The sequence below is a fragment of the Polypterus senegalus genome, chromosome 12, assembly GCF_016835505.1.
Source record: "Polypterus senegalus isolate Bchr_013 chromosome 12, ASM1683550v1, whole genome shotgun sequence".
NCBI lineage: Eukaryota > Metazoa > Chordata > Cladistia > Polypteriformes > Polypteridae > Polypterus > Polypterus senegalus.
Window position 1 is genome coordinate 70726689 of NC_053165.1, and position 25528 is coordinate 70752216.

Sequence of the window (25528 nt, forward strand, 5' to 3'; positions counted from 1 at the left end):
GGCAGCTTGCCGCATTTCACTACGGAGTCCAGTTACTCCGAGAATAATCTGAAGACTGTGCACTTTCCTTATGACTTTTGATCACTTTTGTTAGAGATGCCGGGAGTATCCAATGGATTTCCATTGCTCTGTTTTGGATTTCACTGGGTGGACGGATGAAAGGATGCCATGCGACTGACGCAAGTACACCACCCTCTGTGGATGTAGGAAATACTCACAGCCCTGCACATAAGCAAAAGTGTGAATGATGATCAAGTTTAAGCTTGGTGTGCCAGTTTTTTTTTTTTCTTTTCAGACACCTCTATTTTAAAATGTCACAGTGGAAAAAAAAAATGTCACATGTGGTATTATAGTGTATTTCTGTGCCTTTCGTATTTTGTCATGGCAATTCAAATTGCTGTGCCACTTTTGCTCATCATTTAGCAGCACCCAGCTGGCACGAAGATACCAGATGATGTCTAATATGTTTTGTTCCAGATTCTGTCAACTGCATGATTTTCCCCTGGGTTGTTTAATTGGCGTATGTGGGCCTGTGTCCTGTCCCCACCACCCCTTTCAGGATAAAGTGGGATTTGAAGATGGATGGATAGAAATATACAGGGATGTCCAAGCAATTCAAAGAGCAAGAGTGGCGTTTGGGGGTGGCAAGTGGGGCAACTGCCCCAGGCCTCATGCTTAAGGGGGAGGGCCTGCTTTTAAGGTCTGTGTCCCGTTCGAGCCAATTTATATTCTCCAGTTAAATTTTGATAAAGTCCGCGTGTTATCTTGCAAAAATTTAGCTGAATACTTTAATGAGAAAATGCAGTGTATGTTAAGATTATTTTAGTTTATACAGTTCACACATACCAGTAACAGCGTTTGATGTAATCGGCCCGCGTGGGGTTGGTCAGCCTTAGGCCCGGCCCCGCACACCCCTAAGAATGTTCTTATAAAAAAAGATAAGAAACTGTCTGTCAAAACATCTTCTTTCATTTTCAATTTTGTGTTCTGTTTTGCTATTTTCCACACCAGCCTCACCTGTAGAGCCATTAGCATGGCCGGGGACTCTTCCCATCCCTTACATTCCCTCTTCTGCCTCCTTCCCCTCAGGGAGCCTCCAGGTCCACTCCACAAGACTGTCAAACAGCTTCATCCACCAAGCTGTCAGGATGTTGAACTCTGTCCACTATCTTCCCCCCTTGCCCCCTGCCCCAGGACCGTAACAAGAGTCATTATCTACCAAGTACCCTCCTTCAGCTGGTATTATATAAAGACTTAATATTACATCTGCTGCTAACTGTCTGTCTTTTGGTACATCTCATAAGCTACTCTATATTGCACCTTCTAACTTTTTACTGTAAGTGGCTTTTGCACTACTGATTATTGCACATTGTACTTAGGTTTATGTTACAAGTTCTAATTTTATTTATCCTATATATTATACTTATGTACTTTTTTTATATTTTATTATACTACAGAGATGAGAGAGAAACAGTATTTCAATTCTTCTGTATGTTCTGTACATATAGTGAATTGACAATAAAAGGCTATTTGATTTGATTTGATATTAGAATTAAAACCAGTTTGCCGAAAAGGCAAAAAGTCATACATGATTTAAACAGAACGTCGACCTTGGTAGGGGATGTTTGGCTTGAGTTTTATGTTACTGAAGACATATTCTCTTTCATTTTGTTCCCCATTTCTTCTTCATTTTATCTGCTGGAGGTCTCCTTAAATCTAAAGCTAGTACTACACACAAGTTCAACTATTGATTAATCATTATTTTATACAGAACCATGTATAAAATAATATACATACATACGTAATATAAATAATATACTTACATATTTTTTTGTAGTATCTATTTTTGAATTTTGACAAAGGATGAATTCTGTGTCATGCTAAACTGTTCTTTCAATTAAATATTTATAGGCAGCAATTAATATGGAGGTTTGAAGGTCCCTGAAGTCTTCCTGTATACCACACTTCTTGGCCTCTTATTCCATGTGTCTGTAGTTCTCTGCTTAAAGAAAAACTTCCTAATACTTACAGGCAGCAATTAATATTCTAAATTTTTTTTTTTTTTTTTACATATTTAGAACAATCTGGACGAGAACAGGCCATTTAGCCCAACAAAACGTCTCAGTCCTCTTTATTTAATTCTACTAAAATAACATCAAGTGGAGGTTTGAAGGTCCCTACTGCCCTCCACACTACTTGGTCACTTGTTCCACATGTCTGTGGTTCTCTGTGTGAAGACAAACTTCCTGCTGTTTGTGTGAAAGTTCCACTTAACACGTTTCCAACTGTGTCCCCGTGTTCTTCATGAATTCATTTTAAAGTCACCATCTCGATCTGCTGTGCTAATTCCCTTCATAATTTTAAACTGTTCAATCAGGTCTCCTATGGCTGCCGCGCGTTCCCAGCGTTCATTTGATGCGTCCTCTGAGCAGGTCCTCAGTAATTAACGCGACGCGTGCGCGAGTTGCAGTACCAGCAAAAAGTCGGGGGGCGCAGTGTGATAAAAGTCGGAACGTGACGTCAGAGTCTCTGTGTACTATCTACATGTGACAGAAAACCGCTTTGAGGATCCTAGTAGGTTCGATGTGTGCGCTTCGATGTGTGATGAATGGTTCGATGTAGTGAAGCAAAATGCCCACATGCAGATGCATTCGTGGTGCTTTTATATTCGAGCGTCCCATATTCCTGATCGTAATGACACGATACATTTTAAAAGACTCACATGCCAGCTTTTGTGCCGTCTAGTGGCCTGGAACCCCTGTAGATTTGATTTTTTCCCCAGCCGTCTGGAGTTTGTTTTTTTTTTTCTGACCTCCCTGGCCATTGGACCTAACTTTTATCCTATGTTAATGAGTTTTGTCTTATTTTAATTCTTACTTTGTCCTTTTTTCTCTTTCTTCATCATGTAAAGCACTTTGAGCTTCATTATTTGTATGAAAATGTGCTATAGAAATAAATGTTGTTATTGTCTTTTTGTTGCAACTTCACAACATCAACATAATATACAGCGCTGTATTTGTGCCACAGAGAAAAAAAATAAGGGCACGGTGAAAACGTGCATTTTGTGATTAAAGTGAAAATTTCGGCTTTAATCTCGAAATGTCCACTTTAACCTCGTAGTTTACTTTATCATTAAAGCAGGCCGTCGTAAACGTCATTCCAGTTTTTAATCGCTAAGAGCTTCTTGTACCTGACAGCAGCGGCCAAGCAGCAATAGATCACCACCCAGAACACATTAAATGTCTGATATTCCAACTCTCTGCACATTTACAATCTTTAGATTTATACTTGATATCACTTTCATGATGACATACATTAAAGTATGGATGTTACATTTTACAGATAAATCGGTAATTTCATTTAAATAATGAATACTGTTAAGAATTACACACATGAGGGTTGCACGGTGGTGGAGGGGCGGCACTGCTGTCTCACAGAGAGTCACGTCGCTGATATTCCCTTTTTGGAGTTTCCATGTTTTCCTGCTGGGTTTCCTTCCAAAGATATGTAGATTTGGGGATTTGATGCCGCTAATAAGACTCCAGTGTATGTGAGTGCTTGTATGATGAGCTGAGTCCCCGTCCAGGGATTGTTTCTGCCTCATGCCCAATGCTAGCTGGAATGGACACATCCCTGGATTGATGGATTTAATCATTAAACATCCTTTTTAGAGATATTGCAGTGAGGTGTCATCCGAATTTAACGGGTGTTCCAGGCAGTTCACAACACAGCGAAGCCGAACCTGTTTTCACTGTGATAATATCTCGCACTGTCACCTGCTGGATTCCTCCAGATTTACGTAAAGTACCCGTGCGAGTATAAACAGTAAAACGCTTGCGTAGCAGGAGCGTCCGCTGCAGCATGTGTCGCGTCGCGTGAAGTATAAACCTGGCCTTAAGTCTTCTTTTGCTTACGCAAAGTGAAAGTAAAATTGCAGACTCAGCAAACTGTCACCTTTATTGTTACCATTTGTATGAAGAAACCAAGCTGACAAGACAAGACTCTGGTCCATTACAAAGAGTAAATGCCACAAAGTACAAGAAGAGTTCGATTTATTGCTTTGGTGGGACATTTCCAGAAGTGGCAAATATTCTCTCATGTGATACATCAAGCTTCAGCATAATACATTTAAATGACGTCAGTGATGTAAAGGTGGAAACCATAGTCATCAAACTGGAAGAGCACAAGTTTAAAATAAAGGACCAGCATTAATAGTCACTACATGTTGACAGGAGTAGAGTGCAAACGTCGCTTCAAATGTTGAACATACAGGCTGATCCGGAGCACTGAAGGGCAGCGTCCACGCGATGTGGCCGAGCAGCATCACAATGTATCCTACTCTTGGTCTTTATCCTCTCCATGGGTGATGATGTAAACCAGATTTTTGTAGTCGAGGTTTCCAGACACATCAGGAGGGAAGGCGGCAAACATCTGCTCAATCTGAGAAAAGGTAGATATTGCAGAAACTGATTAGCCTTAAGTCACTGACACACCCAGCAATTCGATGTGTGTACAAGTATGTTGGTGTCTTTTAATAACAAGTCATAAAAGAATCCAATAAATGAAGTGTGGCATGCAGGGGGCACACCAGCTCCCCAAACCCAACACATAGTATGTCAACGCACAGACCATTCACGGGAGATTCCACTTGGCCTTCTTGACGTCACTTCCGGGTCCAAGCCTATGGAAGAAGACTTTGTTGGCTCCGGCCCCTGTGATGTCATGTCCGGGCTCGAGCCTATGGTTGAAGACCCTCATGAGCTCAACCCCTTTGACCTCACTTCCTGTCTTCCTCTTTAAAAGCCTCCACCTTTTCCCTTTTACCTCAGTTCTGTTTTGGACTCCGTTTTGCAGTCAGGAAACCAAATATACGGGTGGCTGCCCCAAACCTTGCTATGGCTCTTAGTGGAGTTTGTGACACCGCTTAGCACTGAACTAGTTTTTGAAGGGGTCTGCTGGAGCCTATCACAGTTAGCATAGGGCAGGTGTGTCCAAACTATGGCCCGTGGTCTATTTTTAATTTGCCCCCCAGCAAATTCTAAAAATATAATGAAATATGGCCCACACACAACACTTGTTCTTAACTGTATTGTACTTTTTAGGTTTAACACAAGAAGCAGCTACTGTCTTGATCAAGGCAGTGTCTTCACAAACAAGCGCAACCAAAGAACAATTTTGCTATGGGTGACCAAAAATGGCAGAACCAAAGAAACGCACAATAGCAAGTGAGTGCAGAAAATTTCAGACATGGTGCGGAAAATGAATATTTCTTCCAAGAAGTCAAAGGCAAGTGTGTCTGTTTGATTTGCAATGAAACTATTGCAGTGATGAAAGAGTATAATGTGTGTTGATACTACGACACCAAATGTCCAACCTACATGTCCTGCAACGGTGCCGAGTGAGAACAGAAAGTTAAGCAAATGGCAGCCAGTCTGCTAGATCAACAATAGTATGCTAACAAAACACAAGAAAGTGCCACATTAGCCCGTTAAGAGGTAACGTAACTCACTGCCTGTCACTGGAAACCCTTCTCAGATGGTGACTTCATAAAACAGTGCTTCACTAAAGTCACAAGAATAATGTGCCTGGAGAAAATGCAGCAATTCAAAAATGCTCGCTTTTCCAGAAACGCAGTTGTGTGGCGAATTGAAGATTTGTCAGCTAACTAACTTAAAACATCAAGTGTCCAATAAAGTTTGTGCTTTTGATTTTTACTCGATTGCATGTGATGAGAGCACTTTGAAATACAATAAATGAAAACCCATTAATGTAGAGCTGTGATGCTGTTTTTTCTTTAAGCATATTCAATTATGACGCATAATTTGCCGATATTTGATTGATTTTGATGGCTTATTACAAAGGAGGTGAGGCAATATACTGTAGCTCACCTCTAGTGGGTGGCCCAGCCCTTCGTATATTTCGTATATAAAGGTTTGGACACCCCTGGCATAGAGCGTGAGGCAGGACCAAACCCGGGACAGGGTGCCAGTCCATCGCAGGGCAAATGCACAAATCCGCACCCAACCTCTACCACACACACTAGGGCCAATTTAGGAAACTCCAATCTACCTAACCTGCCATTGTGTGAGTTTATTTAAAGGTCGTGGCACCTGCACTGGCATTAGCTAGGTGGGAATGGAGGGGGTGGTCCAACCTGGGCAGCAAATTTGAATAAACTTTTGTAATAGACTTTTTTTGACAATTTTGTTTGATAGAGCTTTGGCAACCAGGCCCGAGGAGAGGGGGGTGCAGCCAGTACCTATGAAGCTCAAGGGGGCCCTTGAAGCCCAACGTGTCCCATCATTTTTATTATAATTTGAACATTTATTTATTTAATTCATTTAATTTTTATTGTATTTTTTTTTAATTTTGCAAGTCTGTTTAGTTTCAAAAGTAAAATGGCACGTGGGTCACAGGGTACTTAGCAGTGGTCAAAAGTTTACGACGTAAGAGACGTTCATGAAGGCCGGCCTGGAAGAAAAGTCACGTGGTCTACAAGGATATTCCCTGCTCGGTGGGAAGTGACGAGGAGGAGGGGGTTCCGGGCGCAGTGAGAAAAAAGTCAGCCGACGGCGAACAAGTACGTCACGTAGTCGTCACGTTCTGAGACACAGCGAATTTGGGAAAGCAGACTAACAGAACCGTTGTGAACAGTCAAGAAACTAAACGGGTGCAGAAGGAGCATAATACAAAGAAAAAGCACGAAACCCAAAACGTGTCGTTATCTCGAGAAGGAGACGTCCTTACAATCTAAGACAAAGAACGGCGCGAGAACTTTCGCGTACAAGATTGCGAAGCGTTGAGTGAGCGCGAAGCAATAGAAGGGCTATACAGGGTGGTCCAGATCTAATTATGCAATTTACATTACGCTATAACTTAAGTTTATTACATAGAGAATTCTATGTAATAAACTTAAGTTTATTAAGTGAATGAATGGCGGACATGTGGGAAATTACATGGAAAATCAGTGAATTAATTCATTGTAAGTCCATTTTCATTTATTACAAGATATTTCAAACAATTCCTTTGTCTTGCATTGTTTTCCTGCATTTCATTAAAAGTTGCATAATTAGACCTGGACCACCCTATACATACTAATCTAAATGTATTAATGTACAGTAATCTACGATTGTTAGAAATAAATAATAATATATATATATATATATATATATATATATATATATATATATATATATATATACATACATGTATGTGTGTAGAATTTCGTATAAGGGCCCACACACCTTCTTTGCACCTGAGCCCAGATTTTCTCTCAGTGGCCCTGTTGGCAAGCTAACATGTGTTATCAATGTCAAAAGTACACCATTTTTAATGTTTAAAAACTGTCGCAAAAACATATATTGCAAAGTTATACGAGGGACATTCAAAAACTTTCTGCACTTTTTTTTAACTCTACTAGGGGGCTTTGCCTATGGGGGGGTGTGTGCTACACACTAGCTACTTCTCGCCTCTGCTGTGTTCTGCTTGTCGTGCTGCGAGTCGATCATTTAGAAGCCTATATAGCAGCTGTCCTGTTGTCTCACTGCCTTGTCTCGCGGAACGTTAAAGTGTCTACAAGAAAATCATGTATCATCTCCTTCCAAGCCTTCTTTTTACAATAGAGAGATTTTTTAAGAATTTCAAAAACAAATTACATTGCTTTTCTACATAGTCACCTTCGTTTGTGATGCAATTTTCCCAGTGTCGTACCAACTTTTTAATGACCAATGACTACTCCCTCCCACCTTCACCATTTCCAACGAAAATATAAAAGTGCGGAAATTCCTTAAATGTCCTTCATATTTTACAAATGTGAATCTTGACCGACTTACTTTGACTGCAGACTCTCTCCACCGACTTACTCCATTCAGTCTTTTGAATACTGATTACGAGTGACAACTACATCACGACTTCGAAGACAATGACAAGGAAGAGTTCCTTCGTTGCTGTTGCTGCTACGCAAGATAAAACAGAGGTGTGGAAGGAAGACCCTGTTGAACTTTTGGAATGTATTAGAAAATTCAGTCTTGGAAATTCAGTTCCAAACATTGTAACACTTGTGCGAATTTTCTGCACATTTGCTATTAGAATTGCTAGTGGTGAGAGAAGCAGAAGGTTCTCCAAACTGAAACTTATGAAAAATGATTTAAGATCTTTAGTGAGTACTTTGTGTTTAAAAATCCTTGCCGTACTTTCCATAGAGCAGCAACTGACAAGTGAAATTAACTCTGATAATGTCATCGACGATTCTGTCAAGGACCATAGTATTACAGATTTACTGTTTGAATAGTTGGAAATTGTCAATTTTTCAATATCACTACAGATCACAATGTCATCAGCAAACATCATAGTCTATGGGGACTTCTGTCTAATCTCGTCTGTCAACCTGTCCATCACCATTGCAAATAAGAAAGGACTCAGAGCCAATTCCTGATGTAATCCCACCTCTGTCACTCCTACCACAGACCTCACCACGGTCACACGTCCCTCCTTCATATCCTGTACAACTCTTACATACTTCTCTGCCTCTCCCGACTTCCTCATACAATACCACAGCTCCTCTGTCCTCTGGCCCCCTGTCATTTGCTTTCTCCAGGTCCACAAAGACACAATGCAACTCCTTCTGGCCTTCTCTAAACTTCTCCATCAACATCCTCGGAGCAAACATCGCATCTGTGGTGCTCTTTCTTGACATGACACCATACTGCTGCTCACTAATCATCACCTCACTTCTTAACCAACCTTCCACTACTCTTTCCCATAACTTCATGCTGTGGCTCAATAATTTTACCACCCTGTAGTTACTGCAGTCCTGCACATCCCCCTTATTCTTAAATATCGGCACCAGTCCACTTCTTCTCCACTCCTCAGGCATCCTCTCACTTTCCAAGATTCCATTAAACAATCTGGTTAGAAACTCCACTGCCATCTCTCCTAAACACCTCCATGCTTCCACAGATATGTCATCTGGACCAACGGCCTTTGCATTCTTCATCCTCTTCATAGCTCTCCTTACTTCCTCTTTGCTAACCTGTTGCACCTCTTGATTCACTATCTCCACATCATCCAACCTCTTCTCTCTCGCGTTCTCTTTAATTGTAATTTTGTATGATATGTTTTATTTAGTAAGTGGTGGCAACAACTCAAAGACCACCACAGGTGACAAAACTTCTAGCTACACCACCCGACACATGTACAACCTACACTTCCGGTCTCATCTCCTTAATTGAATCAACTTTGTCCATCGTTTACACAGAGGGTCACATACTTGGTCCAATCAGCAGATAAATGATTACTCAGTGTGTTCAATAAAGACATAAAAGTCCAAGTGACTTTGTGACATTAGTTTAGTCAGTTTGTGTTTGTCTAGAATCGTGAATGCAGAAATCCGAGGGATGCCCGAGGGTTCCTCACTTTTTCTTGCCTACTTTCCAAAAGGGAAGGCCTGTGAGCACCCCTAGAGTAGCCTGCATGTCTGTATATGCAGTAGATTGTTTCTTTCCCTTCTATTTAGTAAACTGCTCATTTCAATTTAAAGACCACCGTTAATGTGTATTGGTTGTCAGGGTGATCTTTCATTGTTGCAGCTTATAAACCTTTTCATAGGTGCTCATTTATATGTAGTAGGATCGGTCTGGAAAGAAATGTGAAAATCATCATTAAAATACAAATGAGCTAAAAACAGCCAAGCTAAACAAAACCTTTATACTCCTTTGAGAAATTTTGGCTGTTCTTCTTTGATTTGAGCCTACCCACATAATTAAACTTGGTGTGAATTACTGCAAAAACAATTACAAGCAGGCGTTAAGGGAATAATTACTGTTACCTCTTCACTGGAAAACCGGTCTGCTTGTGTTGTCAACATCTCCACGACACTAGGGAAGAATGAAAAATACAACAGGATTAGAGAGTGGGGGAATGACAAGCAATAAAAAGTCCAAATCCGTAGATAGTGACATGGCAGGCAGGCAGGCTACTCACTAGTCTTTCTTCAGAATTCCTTTCCCTTCCGGATCAAACACTTTAAAAGCGTTCAGAATCGTCTCCTCTGGATCGGCTCCTGAAATGACACAAGAAAAGGCTCCACGTGAAAGAGGGGAAAAATTCTTTGCCAAAAATATCACGCCAGTATAATACCTAACTTTACAAAGAAATATTTCTTCTGGCTTGAAATGCACTACTTTCAAACAGAAGCTGAGAGTGTTGGGGGGCAACTGTAAAGTAGAGAAAAGAAACCCCTGAAGGGAGCCTGAAGACCAGAAGAGGCGCGTCTGTCGGCCTCCAAAGTGGAAGGACCAGAGGAGAGCACATGATGACCTGTTGTTAACTCTCTTACATGAAGTTATTCAAAATTTAGTTAGTATTTATGACATATTTAAAATTCTATGAATGATTTTTGACGTTTCTGTTGTCACCTATTGTTGTTGCTGTCCTTTTATATCCTTAAAGACACAGTCATTGGAACTGAGCAACTAAGCATTTCACTGCATGTTGTACCATATGTATAATTTGTATAATGTCGCAAATAAAATGTAATTTAATTTTAGGTGTCAGGGGGCAGCTCCAAATCCCTGGGCAGGGTGCCAGCCCACCACAGTCTATCTATCTATCAATCTATTATATAGTGCCTTTCATATCTCTCTCTCTCTCTATTATATAGTTCCTTTCATCTCTCTCTCTAACTATTATATAGTGCCTTTCATATCTCTCTCTCTCTCTACCTATTATATAGTTCCTTTCATATCTCTCTCTATCTATTATATAGTGCCTTTCACATCTATCTATCTATCTATCTATCAATCTGCATACCCAACCCCTGAAGGCTTTCAGTTTTTCTTTTCTTTTCTTACCTTTTAGTTTTTCACCAAACATGGTTAGAAAAACAGTAAAGTTGATTGGTCCAGGTGCTTCTTTCAGCATCTCATCAATCTCTTCCTGTTTCACATTGAGACGTCCTGAAAGTACAAAATTGTAACTAAAAAATTCTGACATTTCATATCCAAGGAGAAGAAAAAAAAGCATTTCAATTAATCATGATTTGGACTAATTATTTAAAAGGATTTTCCCAGTTAATTTACTGATTAGGAAGAATATCATTTCATGTAATGATCTTTTTTTTGCAAATGCCAATCTAATTATAATCAGCAGCATGCAAAGTGGTGCTTTGTGGCCTTGCTGTAGCTGTTACATAATATGTTTATTATAAATGACCCAGTAAGTAATGTTTCAACTGAAATTTTACGCCTTACAAACAGGAGGAGTGGTGCTGTGAATATTCTTAAATTTCAATGAAATGTTTTACTGTGGTTTTGTTATAACCCACTTTTTATTTTACTTTGATTTTCAAATGCTTCATGTATTCCGAACAGAAATCTGATGTTGGGCTTCTACCACATCTCTAGTCTTTTCATCTGTGCTGTACATCTGTAGTGATTCTCACTCTTTATTTTATTTATTTTCATAACACAAATTGCTTTCCTAGGGCTGTGTTTTCTTATCTATGTCTTCTCCCAGCCAGGGTTCTTCCCCAGGCTGGGGTTTAAAATCTTGTGTTCGATCTCTTTTGTTCATTTTTGATTCTTTCATTAAGTTAATGTTACAAATCATTTGATTGTGTGCCTTATTATTTCTTTTGGATTTTGACTTTGTGTGTAGGCTGCCTGTGTTACGTTCCATGTGTTTTGGTGGCGGTCACCCAAGAGGCGAGGCCACTTGCCAGTCACCTTCCGCCCTATAAACCTGGAGGGTCTCCCACAGTTCCTGGTGGTTCATTTCGTATTCGCTGAGGAGTTCTTGTAATTTTGTGAACTTTGTAGGATTTGAGATTCTTTGGATTTTTGACCTTTGCTATGTGCCTAAGTGGAGGTTTATGGATGTGGTGAGAGAGGACATGCACGTGATGGGGGTGACAGAGCAAGATGATGAGGACAGAAAGATATGGAAGAAGATTATCCGCTGTGGCGACCGACCCCTAACGGGAGCAGCCGAAACAAGAAGAAGCAGCTCTGTGTTTTGACTGTTCTCTGAATATCTGTACTGGGACTTGGTTCACTTTTTCATCACAGGCAGTTCCTTTTTGCCATTGTGCTCCACAATGCTTCATTATAATTGGAATGATTTTTTGTAAAGAGCATGTGAAGTGATGAAATGTATCTGTAAATCATCCATTTGAAGTAATAGCTATTAATCTAAGTCAAGTAGTAATCTGCATTCTTTGCCGACTCTGTAGTTAATGTTTATATTTAATGCAATATTAGGTCACAGTAATTGAGAATAGTATCTTGCATAAGGTTAGAAAAGGTTATTTTAAAATTAATATTTGACAATATCATAGTTTAAAATCTGCGGTGGGCTGGCTCCCTGCCCGGGGTTTGTTCCTGCCTTGCACCCTGTGTTGGCTGGGCTTAGCTCCAGCAGACCTTTGTTTGGATATAGCGGGTTGGATAATGAATGGATGGATGTTTTAAAATGCATGGAAGCATTCTAAGTGAGTTGTGGCTCTAGATCGGTGTCCGCTATATCCAAAGTACAGGGTCATGGGGGTCTGCTGGAGCCCATCCCAGCCAGCACAGGGTACAAAGCAGGAAACAAACACCGGGCAGGGCGCCAGCCCACCGCAGGGCACACACTCACCAAGCACACACTAGGGACAATTTAGGATCGGCAGTGCACCTAATTTGCATGTTTTTGGACTGTGGGAGGAAACCCATGCAGACACAGGGGAGAATATGCAAACTCCACGCAGGGAGGACCCAGGAAGCAAACCTGCAGGTCTCCTTACTGCGAGGCAGCAGCGCTACCCACTGTGCCACCGTGCCACCCTCATACTTAATGTTTTAGATTAAATTTTATTTTCCAAAAAAGCGGTGGCTAATTCAAGTGAAATCAATGAATAACTCATAATTATTTAAGACATAATAGTTAACTGGTGATAAACCTGTTTAATTCAAATAATGTAGTGTGATGGGTGGCATCCCTGCCCGGGTGGACTCCTTTCCCATGCCTGGCCCAGATAGCCCAGGTGGCAAATACACATGGAAAGAGGCAGAAGACTCCCTGCCTACACAAGGATCTGGACATTGGATGCCATCTGATGAATGGGTATGCTGGAATCCCAGCAGGTTTAGATGGAGGAACATTACCCGGCCAGGAGGCCAGCCTGAAGGAAGGATTATTCAAGGGAGATTATTCAAGCTAAATGCTCCCCTTAACTGCTAGGTGGCAGCAACTCGGGAGGCAGGTACACCCACAGGGCATGCTGGGAGTTGTAGTGCCGTAGGACAGCCCTGTTAAGGTCCATGCTGCAGGGATCTGCACTCTGTAGTTTTTGAAACTTCCAATTGACTATGATTGGGCTATGCTCAAGTATATTGCAGTGCCAGAAAGCTGCCATGTTGGGGTCCCAGGGTTGCTTCTAGGAGTTGTGCTCTTTGGTTTTTGGGACTTCCAATTGACCTGGAAGTACTTCCTTTGGGCTATGCCCTGGCACTGGAAGTACTCCTGGGTCCAAGATAAAAGGAGCCGCTCAGGCACATCCAGGCGAGTCGCAGTCAGGAGGAGGGAGGGAGGACAAAACTTGCCTTAAGGTGTGGAGGAAAGGAGGAATTGTGTGTATTGGAGTGCCATTATGAACATATTGTTTTATAATAAATTCTTTATTTGAACCTGGGACTTGTGTTTGCGTGGTGGTGTATGAGGTTTGGAAGGCTGCAGCGCTCCCTACTGGTCACAGTAGCAATATATATGTTTCCAGGTTTTATGCTAATATGCTTTCCATTTTCATAATTATGCTATTACTTAATTAATTAAGTGAACTGAAATGTAAACTTAAAAATCATTTTCTGGTATTGTGCTTGGCAATTGACTAATTGCTTTGGATGGGCGCCACTTGTAAAACTCTTAAATGCTCCTTCAGACTCATAATTAAAAACCTTAATAACCTTGTTGCGTTTCATTAATACGGTGAAATACAGTGAAATATTGGATGGCATGACAGTAATTATCGCTGCTGTCTGTCGACGTGGAGCTGGTGGACTTGCCCCATTTTCACGTTCATTTTCTGTGCGCGCTTTGGATTCAGCTCACGCGCCCATAATAAGGACTTGGTAACAAGTGAATGTGGCTGTGATAGACTGGCAGACCCCAGGACTTGCTGGGAGGTTTCCAATAGGATCGGAGGAGTGTTGTTGGTGGGGGGCTCTGGCCTGCGCAGCTTGTTAACCCCATGTTCACAGAGACGCTGTCACAGGAGCCATCTCTGGTGAGTTACGCTTCCTTATCTGGGAACCTAAAACAACTGTGTTGCAGTAATTATCCTAATGTTATTCACTGTGTGTCAAATGTGTGTTTCAGCTTTGCTCTGTGTGAATTTATCATTAGCAACAATTAAACTACACTTGAGTATATTGACAGAATGGCTTCATAGAAAGGCAGCAGGGGGGCAGTCGGAGCTTTCTAAATTGGAACATTTTACATGTTAATATTGTTGAATAGGTAAACAGTAGGGATTAACCTGAGATAAACTGCAAGTTCAGCAGCTTTTGATGTTTCAATATATATTCATTTTATTTATGAAAATTTATAACATGCATTTAGCGGCCACTTTATTAGGTACACCTGTTCAACTGCTTGTTAACCCAAATATCTAGTCAGTCAATCACATGGCAGCAGCTCCACTCATTTCGGCCTGTAGACGTGGACAGGACGGCCTGTTGAAATTCAAATCAGCGCATGCTTCCAACCTTTCTCTCCTGCCTGTTCCATTCCTCTAAGCCACAGATATATAGTGTAAAACCATGAGGGCGACAGCAAGGATTTGGGGACGTTTTGGGTAAGGTCTGTGTAATGAAGCGTGTACAAGCGGAGAGTAGGGTCACTCTTAGGACCCTAACATGACAAAACATAGCAAGTCAGTCATTGTCCATCCCACTATATCCTAACACAGGGTCACGGGGGTCTGCTGGAGCCAGTCCCGGCCAGCACAGGGCGCATTGGTAGGAACAAACCCTTGGCAGAGTGCCAGCCCACCGCAAGACACACACCCACACACTAGGGAAAATTTAGGTTCGCCAATGCACCTAATCTGCATGTCTTTGGACTGTGGACGGAAACCCATGCATACAAGGGTAGAACATGCAAACTCCATGCAGGGAGGACTCGGGAACCAAACCCAGGTCTCCTTACTGCGAGGCAGCAGCGCTACCACTGTGCCAGCGTGCCACCCCTTCTCCTCTGTATATTTCCAAAATTAGATTGCACATATTTTATATAATAATGATAATTCAAAATTAAAGATGACTTTTATATAATGCTTTTCTAACTACTCAAAGTGTTTTACATAGACATTGGTGAAACACTTCAACTCTCACCAATATGTATCATAGACCTTGAAGATGGAAAGACTGCTATTCTTGGCCCAGTATGCTCGCTTCACTTTAGCTATTAGGTGCTGAAGGGCGAGAGAGATAGTTAGCCAGTAAGGGAGCAGGAGATGATTAAGTGTTTAGAATGAAGAAAGATATGCTACCACTGCGCCACCATACCACCCTCATACTAAATGTTTTGGATTAAATTTTGTTTTTCAAAAAAGCAGTGGCTAGTGCAAGTGAAATCAATGAATAACTCAAAATTATTTAAGACGTAATAGTTAACTGGTGATAAACCTGTTTAATTCAAATAATGTAGTGTGATGGGAGGCATCCCTGCCCGGATTGACTCCCTCCCCATGCCTGGCCTGGATAGCCCAGGTGGCAAATAGACATGGAAAGAGGCAGGAGACTCCCTGCCTACACAAGGATCTGGGCATTGGATGAATTTTATGTATAAACATTTATAATATACACTCACTGGCCACTTTATTAGGTACACCTGTTCAACTGCTTGTTAACCCAAATATCTAATCAGCCAATCACATGGAAACAGCTCAACTCATTTCAGCCTGTAGACGTTGACAGGACGGCCTGCTGAAGTTCAAAGAGTGCTGAAGACGGGGGGACTGAAGTGATTTTGAACGTGTATTTCAGAAACTGATGATCTGCTCTTATTTTTTTTTTTACGCACAACCATCTCTCGGGTTTACAGAGAATGATCTGAAGAAAGGGAAAATGTCCAGTAAGCGGCAGTTCTAAGAGCAGGCAACTGAGGCTACAATTCACACGGGCTCACCAAAATTGGACAAGAGATGATTGGAAAAACATTGCCTGATCTGATGAGTCTCGATGTCTGCTGCAACATTAAAATGGTTGGGTCAACAACAGGAAAATATGGATCCATCTTGCCTTGTATCAACGGTTCAGGCTGGTGATGGTGGTGTAATGGTGTGGGGGGAACTTTCTTGGCACACTTTGGGCCCCTTAGTACCAACTGAGAATCGTTTAAATGTCACAGCACCCCTGAGTATTGTTGCTGACCATGTCCACCCTTTATGATAATCTTTTGATGGCCATTTCCAGAAGGATCACAAAGCTAAGATCATCTCAAACTGTTTTTGCATGGCAGTGCAAGGCAATCTGGTATGTACCTCTTCTAAAATTGTACTTGTGGATATGGCAGACAGATTTGACACTCACTTCTTTTAACTCCAACCTAAACTACATTTTCAGGCCCACAGTTGAGCACAATAAATGTGTTAAATGTCACAGTGATGCCTTCATGACTACTAGCAAATGTTTAATCCTGGTGGTGGTCCTCCCAGGTGAACGTTGCTGTAAGTTATCAGTTACACAAGCGTGTTCAGCGACACGATCATCTGGGGACCAATCAGCTGAAGCCGGTACCTCACTTTCGTTTTCAATCTCTATCTTCAGATCACTTGCATCGAAGTAAGAGTCCAACAAGTCAGAGTCCGATTCGGCAATAACATGCAAAAAGTCATCTACGGAGATTTTGCTTTGTGCATTCGCTTTGCTCTCTTGCCATATGTCGATGCCATTTTAGAGGATGTTTGCTCCTCATTACTCACGCATGTGCAATCGAGGTCAAATCAACGAAGCTAACTTTCCTTCTAGCAAAGAGAGTCGAACTAAAACATAACAGCGAGTTTTGTCACAGTTTATGGATAATTACCGTTCTCTACCCCTGAATTTCGACAAGAGTCGACATCCTCCCTGAAAGAGTTAAATAGTGAGAGAAGTGCTATGTAAATGTGACGTCTTCATCGTCTTCTTCTTTTTCTTCTTGTTCTGCAGCCTAAACAGGCAACCCACATGTGTGATTTGGGGATGGGATTTAAAGCTGCCTCAAGCTTGAGTGAGAATGTTGGGGCAAAGACTTATTGGAGCAGAGAGAGATGGAAACAGAAGGAGCTTGAAATAGTTCTGAGGGGTGAGACACTCAATTCACCGGGTAGCTTACTGTCATGGCAGGCCCCGATGGTTCCAAGGAGTTGTTTGTATTTGTTTTATTTGTCCTGTCTGTTCTTGTGCATGTGGCTCACACGCCCTCTTAATATCAGACTCTCCTTGCCATTCTACTTGGCCTGATGAGTGCCAGGTGGGTGTACCCCTTTTACACTTCATATTTTAATTTTGCCATTAATAGTAACAAACTTTTAAAAAGAAATTGAATAAAAGTTATTATAAAGGTGCTCCTACCGAGAGCAGCAAACGTGTCCCTCAGGTCAGCTTTGTCGATGAACCCGTCTCGGTTTTGATCCATGATGGTGAAAGCCTGTGGGGCGATAAAAGAAAGACTTCCTAGGTCGTTGTTTTCAGATTGTAAGAAACAAAGAATCCGCGAGACGCTGTCATCTTCCTCTACGTAACACAAGGCCTGACGGTAATTGTGGTTGATCAACGAACACCTAGGAGAGAAGCTGGTGATTCAAAAAGCAGCCTGTGAATTCACATCTTCTGCTGCACAGTACCTCTGGTGTTAATTTAATTTTGTTATTTTCATATTGTCTTCTGCCAACATGCAGTATTATACAATATGTGTGATTCATTTTGGCTGACTTTCAATTCAATCTCTCCTCCCGCTTCTTTTTGCTTCTCCTGGCCAGTGTCTTGGACTTCTGATAAAGAAGATGGAAACCACAAGGACCACCTCGTGAAGTCTGTTATCTGAATCGTTCATTTTTAGGGTGAGTTATTTACAGTCTTTATTGTCACTTTCTTTATCGTATTTTCTTATGTGACCTTACATTTGAGTTGTTTTATACGAGGGATGTTCAAAAAGTTTCCACACTTTCATATTTTCTTTGGAAGCGGTGAAGGCGGGAGGTACTTGGGCATTAGAATGTTGGTACGACGCTGGGAAAATTGCATCACAAAGGAAGGTGACTGTGTAGAAAAGTGATGACATTTGATTTTGAAATTCTTAATAAACAGAGTTATATAAAAGTGCTGAAACTTTTTGAACGTCCCTCGTATTTGTGTACTCGTGTGTTTCCACAACAAATTATGTAAGAAACAAAGATAATCTTCCCCTAAAGAACACGGGGCATGACTCTACTTTTCGCCCTCTTTACTTCAGCATGCGCTCATTTGTTTTGCCAAAGAAATGTTCCAGAAAATTAAGGAGAGTGAAACTGCAAAGATTAGTGTGAGGGTGGCAGGCCTCAAAAACAGGAAACTTTAAATAACTAATGTGATGGACTACTGGCGTTTCAGTCTGGCCGGGACTTCCCTCAACCAAGAGGAAGAGCCTCTTTAGGGCAATACATCCCCCGGGACGCTAGATGGCAGCTCCCCTGGACGGAAATAGCTCCCCAGATTCCCGCAGGGCAGCATGGGACATGGTGTCCGGTTCTTCAGCCCTGTTGGGTGCCGTGGGTGCCGCCAGGGGGAGCTCACCAAGAACCCGTGGACTATTACGGTGACGTTAACCCAGAAGTACGTAGGAGTCACAAGGATAGAAACCCACAGTACTTCAGGGACACCTAAAGAAGGCATTTGACCCGGAGACGGAATACTTCCAGGTCAGAGACTTGAAAAGGACAGTGGGAAACCCCAGCAGAGGGAGCCGGAGTTGGGTGGTAGTGGACGGAGCTGCTGGAAGTGGAGGATTGTTGGTGATTATTGATTATTGTAATTGTATTGATTGAAGAATTGTGGATTGTGCAGTGCTTGGTGCACTATTTATTGAAGAAAATTATAAAAGAATCTTCTGCTGCATTTACATGTGTGTCTGGGATGTCTGTCTGGTGTGTTCAATGGGGCAACAGCGCCTCTAGTGTCCACACTAGAAATGGGCCACGTATATTAAAAGCCCCACGAGAGCAAGGGCACAAAAGCAAATTAGGAATCTTTAAAAGTACATGAAAAATGCTGAAAAGAGCAAAAATAGGCAAAAAGGAGTTGCTATAAAGTCCCAAAACACAATCCGAAAAACAGAATCCTTAAATCGAAGCAAGAAAGTCACAAAAATTAGTAAATCCAAAAAAATCTATATATATAAAATACTTACAATATTCCAAACACCAAGTGCAATGATTTCCTGATCTGAGCTTATTCAGCTCTGGCCTTAAATAGCCAAGGAGAGGGATCAAAAGAAGCGATGTCAGTGTGGCCCCGCCCCCCTGGGGATTCTCCGCCCTCAACACACAATTAATTGAGGTGCAGATGAAGGGGCCAATATACAGTTATGAAGATAACACGAAATACATTAAAATATGAAACATAATCATTCAACAAATAATAATAAATCACAAGTGTTACAGAAATAAAATAAATGTGCCTTTTTATTCTATCTTAGTGGAACTCCTATTTGAAAATAATAATGACACAAGTTATCGGAAAAATACAATTTGAAAAAGACACATCTAACAGAACCATTCCCAGACCTATGACACATATCAGCTTGATAATAATCAATTACGTGTACAGTATATAATGCTTTTCTTGCTGTTCACAGCTTTATATAGACAGATATGTAGCACCCACCCAGCCATTACTGCAACTGTACATTCACACCACACATGAGCTATTAGGTTGTGAAAGGGTGAGAGAGAGAAAGATGGACAATTAGAGACAGGGGATGAATAGGGGGCCAGTTGGGGCCTTAGTTTTTATGTCTCATCTGAAGGCCGTCATCCTATTTACAGTAGAATGTCCCTGTCATTGCACTGGAGGATTGGGATCCATACACAGCCCCCTTGTTTGCCTCATCAGCACCTCTTGCAGCAGCGCCCAAGATTTTTCTAGATGGTCTCCCATCACAGCTTTAGGTAAATTACCTGCTCTGAATAACAGGTAGTATGGCTGCTGAATAAAGGAAAGTAGCAGTCATTGAAATTTGTATTATTGTGTTGGACTTGGAATAAAATGTGGTACATACACATGTATGGGGGATGGCCAGGGCTTTTACCCAGCTGGGACACCTTCAGAGTGGAAGGACTGGGGGAGAGAAAATGCATCCCCTGGGGTGCTAGATGGCAGCCTCCCCAGGTTACAGTGGTGCCTCAGGTTCCCACAAGGCCTCATGGGAGTTGGAGTTCAGCACAGCCCTGTTGTATTCCGTGGGTGCATTGGGCTTCCACCTCATCTGGAAGTGCCTCCGGGCCACACTAATAGGCCACCAGAAGACAGAGTCAGGAGGAAGGTGACAAAGCTTCCCGGAAGAAGGGAGGGAAAGACAGAAAAAGACTTGCTGTGGGCTTTCTTGATTACTAGGCTTTTTGTACTTTGTAGTATGCTGTGCTGGTGGGAAAGTATTGGGAAGAGTTTCCCACAGCGGAATAATGGCTGTGTGTGCTGGTTTTGGGGAGCTGGAGCGCCCCCCGTGTTTTTAAATAATGTCATTTTTGATGTGTATACTTGTCATCTTGTATTAACTGGTGTTTCTGCTTTGTAATTACATTAAAGGGATGAATAAAGTATCTATCTATCTATCTATCTATCTATCTATCTATCTATCTATCTATCTATCTATCTATCTATCTATCTATCTATCTATCTAATGAAATATTTCTGTGACAGGAAAAAAAAAAACAAAAGCGTTTCCCAACGTACCTCTTTAAACTCCTGAATCTGGGCCTGTTCAAACATCGAGAACACATTGGAGTTGGCCCCCTCTGCCCTTTTCTTTGCTTTCTTTGGTGCCTGCCAAGACAAGATTAGGTTTTTCTTGTTACAATTCAAAGAAGTGAAGAGGGAATAAAGTGGATAATACTGAAGGAATCAATTGAAGGGTCGCCATGGTCCAGACTCTTTGTCACCACCACCTGTCTGACCATTTTGTAGCTCTCGGCTACTCTAGCTACATGGCATGTGCCGTTCATTTCCTGAAGCTTCCATGTTGTTAATGTAACGAAAGAATTTGCAACTCCCAGGTTACCTGCTCCTAGTAGAAAGTGAAATTGAGAGTCTTTGGCTTCAAGCATTTGGACAATAAATAACTTTGTAAAATAAAAGAACAGACAGCCTGTCATATTGTAAGAAAAATCGCAGATTACAACTACTTGGAAGGAAAGCTCCTTGAAACTGCCATGCCTTATAAAAACCAAACAAATCAAATGCTCAACTCTCTTTATCCCGTATTCATATTTCTGTTAAATACGCTGCACCTTCAAGTGGATTAGAAGAGGCTTCACTCTGGCCTGTCTTTAGAGGACTTTGCAGTCTGTTGAAGAGAGTTCTTGCCATTTGACTTCAGGCTGACAGAGCTGGAGAAATTGTGAAACACCGCGGTGTGAGAACAGAGCGCCATATCTTAATACCTCTGATGAAAGCTAAGAGCAGTGACGCTTCAAACCCACTATGAGAAAACGATCAAGAAATCTTATTAAACAACGTGTCTATAGTGTGTTATTTTTGTAGTTACGAATTTGTTGGTTTAAAAATCTCACATCTTAAGAACTAATCCGAACCGGGGGCGTTCTACAGCTTTGCTGAACGGATGCCTCATCTCTCTCCATGTATGTAAAATCCAACATTTGTCTGTCTGTGCTGTATGTCTGTCCTCTTTTCATAAGAGAACTACTTCACGGATTTAGATCGGGCTTTTTTTCTAGAATTTGCTTGAACATTCCGGTTGATTTTGCGACTTCTCTCATCACGCTAAGTATCAGAATTCGCTTGCAGGAGCGTTTAATTCACGCTAATCCGAGACAGAGGTTGCGGGCCGAAGGGAGGGGGAAGTGTGACGTCAGGACCTCCTCACTCACGCGCCAGCCTCTGGGCATTTCTCAAAAAAACCATCCACATGAACATTCCAAAAAGAACCATTATTTATTGACATCATAACAGGTGTGAGAGACGGCACGCTGAGACTGGCATCCCAGGCGGAGCAGGACTGGGACCCTTACCTGGCAGGGATGCCCATAGCATGGAAGGACAGAGAAAAGACATCTCATTCAGGACAACAGTGCCCTAGGTGGCAGTCCTGCTGGGCTTTGGCACCACCATCGAGACCCACACGGCATATTGAGAAATGGCAGTTTATTTGAGTGCCGCCAGGGGACAATGAGAGGATTTATGAGCCCTGCTTTGCCACAGTATCAGGGCACCGGAAGTGCTCTTGGGTTTTCCATAAAAGGAGCAGTCTCCTTCATCCAGGCGACTCAGAGTGGGGAGGAGGAAGACAAAGCTTGCTGGAGGAGCGGAGGATAGATGACAGAATTAAAGAGAAGTGCGAAGAATTGGAGCTGTGGTTGTGGTGTGAGAAAACGCTTACCTTTAAGAGTTTCACACAAAAAAACCCTTTTGTTTAAGGAGAACCTGTGTTTGAGCCTTTGTGCCAGGAATTCTTTGGGCTGCAGTGCCTCCTAGTTGTCACAGAGGCTCCATAAATAACTAAGAATAAGACGCCAACAGATTTATGCAATCCCAGTGGGCTCCTGATGTCAAAGGACTCTTGCCTCTGAGATCCTAAGTTCAGGTGTTCTTGATCTGTTCGTATCCTGCTAGTTATCATACCACACTAGACATTAAAGGTTTCAAGCCCATCTTTGTATGCAAAGAGCCCAGAATGAAATGGTTATTTGTCAAGCAATGGTTTAACCAGGAACCCCAAAACCTACTAAAGTGCCTTAGAGAAACCGTTCTTCTTAACAGTGGAAGAGGTCAAGTGTCAGGGCCTGCTGCCGGGAATTTCTCCCAAAGAATTATATGCCTCTGCAAAGAGCTTGAGGATCAGCAGTCCGTTTCTACTCTGCATGGGTTCTATTCGCATCTGTGATTCCTGACCGCTACACTGATTAACAGAAAAGTGTGGCGTGTCTTTGTTTATATTCAGTCTTAAAACCAAATACTTTTAGGCATTTCGGTGACACATGCTCCCTGTAGTGAAAAATAAGTGAATTAATGCATGAGCTGTCTCTTGGACAACTTGTGAGCCAAAGTTTGGGTAGATGTTTGAAACCGTGTGGAAGGGGTATTGTGCTCGACACAAAGAACGATTTCTTGAATGTGGAGTGACGCAGGACAGATGTTTAAGAGTGAAGCTCTCAAAACAGCGTGACGTGGCTCCTACCAACACGCACAAATGCACTGCAACTGCACAAGTCCGGGGAGCTCCTGGGCTCCTGTTGCCTTTTTCCATCTTTGATTCTACAGTCCCTTCTTGTTTTGACATCACTGAGAACAGTAAACTCACAAAAGTGAGAAGTGTCCCTCTCCTGTCTGTTAAAGTCTCCAACTTTGACTTGTCAAATCTGTTGATCCTTGGCTTATAAAAAGTGTAATGGTTGCAGGATCTTGACTGTGTCAGCTAGTGATGGTCATTACCAGACAGTAATAGGTAATGTTGCTGGATAAATTGCCTTTGGACCACTATGGCACCTTTCCCGAGAGAGGATTCTGAAGAGAAAGGAAATGAAGGAATGTCCCAACAGCAGAAGATTTATATCCTTTAACAGAACGTAACCCACCATGTGCAGTCAGTCACATCTTCAATCGAAAAAAAGAGAGCTTTATGAGCACACCAAGCTAACATCGCCGCCAAGTGACCTTCACGCTGCTGCTTTCACCAGCCACCCACCCTAATACCAGTTATTATTTCTCTCACAGTCGACACTGTCGACAAAGCAACTGAATAGGATAAAATAAAACAAATGTTAAGATCACCAAGCTGAACGCCAAGGCTTTGCTTGCTGTTATCCTCAAAGTCTCATGTCATGCCCCCACCCAAATTAAGGTTAACTTGACAGGCAGAAACTCCAAAACTTCTATTAAACCTGATGGCAGTTATCTCTAAAATTTTAGCTGCTTCAAGGAGCTGATGCACATCACCATTCTTAACAGAGGGCTACTCCCTTCCCTTTACCCCCAACTACCATTCTTGTTTAGTACCCCGAGACCACTCACCATTGCTAGAGCCCAATTTCACAGCCGATAGGATAATAAAGGGAGTGCCACACACTGGATCCACAATGGAGTGCCCAGGGGGGAGGAATATATACTCCTTTGTCACCCTGGAGCAAGGTTTATAAATAGACGTTTGCCTTCTTTTGCCTGTAATAGGTAACCCCCAACCTCAGCCTTGCATTGTCTCCGGTGTAGAATAACAAATATGTCACCCTGTGACAAGTGTGAACACAATGAACACTTCAAGGTTACACAAAAGCAGCCAGCGTCTGTTGAGACGGAGCTGCACCTCCACACGCAGATGCCCCTCACATTGCGAGCCAGCGAGATGATTGACGTCCGCACTTGTGAGGCTGAGCAAAGCGGTTGAGGAATGCGTGGGGTGAGCACGCCTTGCAGGCTGAACAAAGACCGCGGGGACAGAGAAGGAGAATCACACAAACGGGGGCACTAGGCTGACCATTATAACCGGACTGTCAATTAGAATCTCACCCGGTGCGTTTTTTTAAAATAGAAGTTTATAATATGCACCAGCTTATTTATCCATTCCTTAGGGTTAGGGGTAGGGTAGGGGATGCCATCCTCGACTGGCAATACATGGGTACACTGATCCTGTAAAAATGATATAATTAATCTTCTCATTAATCCAATTGGGAGAGAATACAAACTACCAACTAAGACTTTTTATCTCTCATTCAACCCATTAGGAAACACTGTGTTTAAATTTTTTTATCCATTCTGTTTATTGTTTCAGACGGCGAGTTTTGTTCCAAAATGATTGATGCTCTAATGCAAAAAATATTGGTGTGTGGTCTGACTGTGCAAAATGACTGTAAAGCTTAGTCTGCCTATTCTGGCTATCGATTAAGCATAGATGCTGAATGCATCTCGCTTTCACGGAGTTGGGGTAGGGTTACTTCTTTTATAACCCCAGTTCCAAATAAAAGTTGGGGCAGTTTGGAAAATGCTAATTTACTTTCTGTTCAGACACAGGCAGGGTTTGGGTTAGGGTTAGGGTTGCTGGAGACAGACTCTTTACTTTTTCTTCTTCATCTTTTCCCACTTCTGTGTCGGGTGGATATGCTGGATCGGCCTTCTCCATTCAGCTCAGCCCTGCACCTCCTCCCCAGTCAGACCCTTTTCCTTCAGATCTGCTTTTACTTTATCTGTCCACCTCTGCTTTGCTTTGCTTTCTCTTCTTCATTCCCATCCCTCTTTTGTCCACATCTTCCTTGTTGGTCCTCGACACATGACCACACCACTTCATCCTACTTTCCTGTCCTTTC

The 25528-nt window shown here is 42.1% G+C and overlaps 1 protein-coding gene and 1 long non-coding RNA gene across 2 annotated transcripts in view; one reads left to right on the forward strand and one right to left on the reverse strand.

The window, feature by feature from the left end:
• LOC120540968 overlaps positions 1 to 25528 on the forward strand; it is a 67069-nt gene that overhangs the window by 31058 nt on the left and 10483 nt on the right. Inside the window, exon 2 of the long non-coding RNA XR_005635904.1 lies at positions 17999 to 18079. This is a non-coding gene — a long non-coding RNA (uncharacterized LOC120540968). The remainder of the gene's footprint in view (positions 1 to 17998; positions 18080 to 25528) is intronic.
• On the reverse strand, positions 3939 to 24349 carry LOC120540966 (myosin regulatory light chain 2, ventricular/cardiac muscle isoform). Its single transcript, XM_039772173.1, has 7 exons — positions 24243 to 24349; positions 20949 to 21038; positions 17592 to 17667; positions 10851 to 10955; positions 9982 to 10060; positions 9827 to 9875; positions 3939 to 4440 (listed from the first exon to the last, which is right to left on the reverse strand). The coding sequence occupies exons 1-7, from the start codon at positions 24243 to 24245 to the stop codon at positions 4336 to 4338; spliced, it is 507 nt and encodes a 168-aa protein (XP_039628107.1). The 5' UTR covers positions 24246 to 24349; the 3' UTR covers positions 3939 to 4335.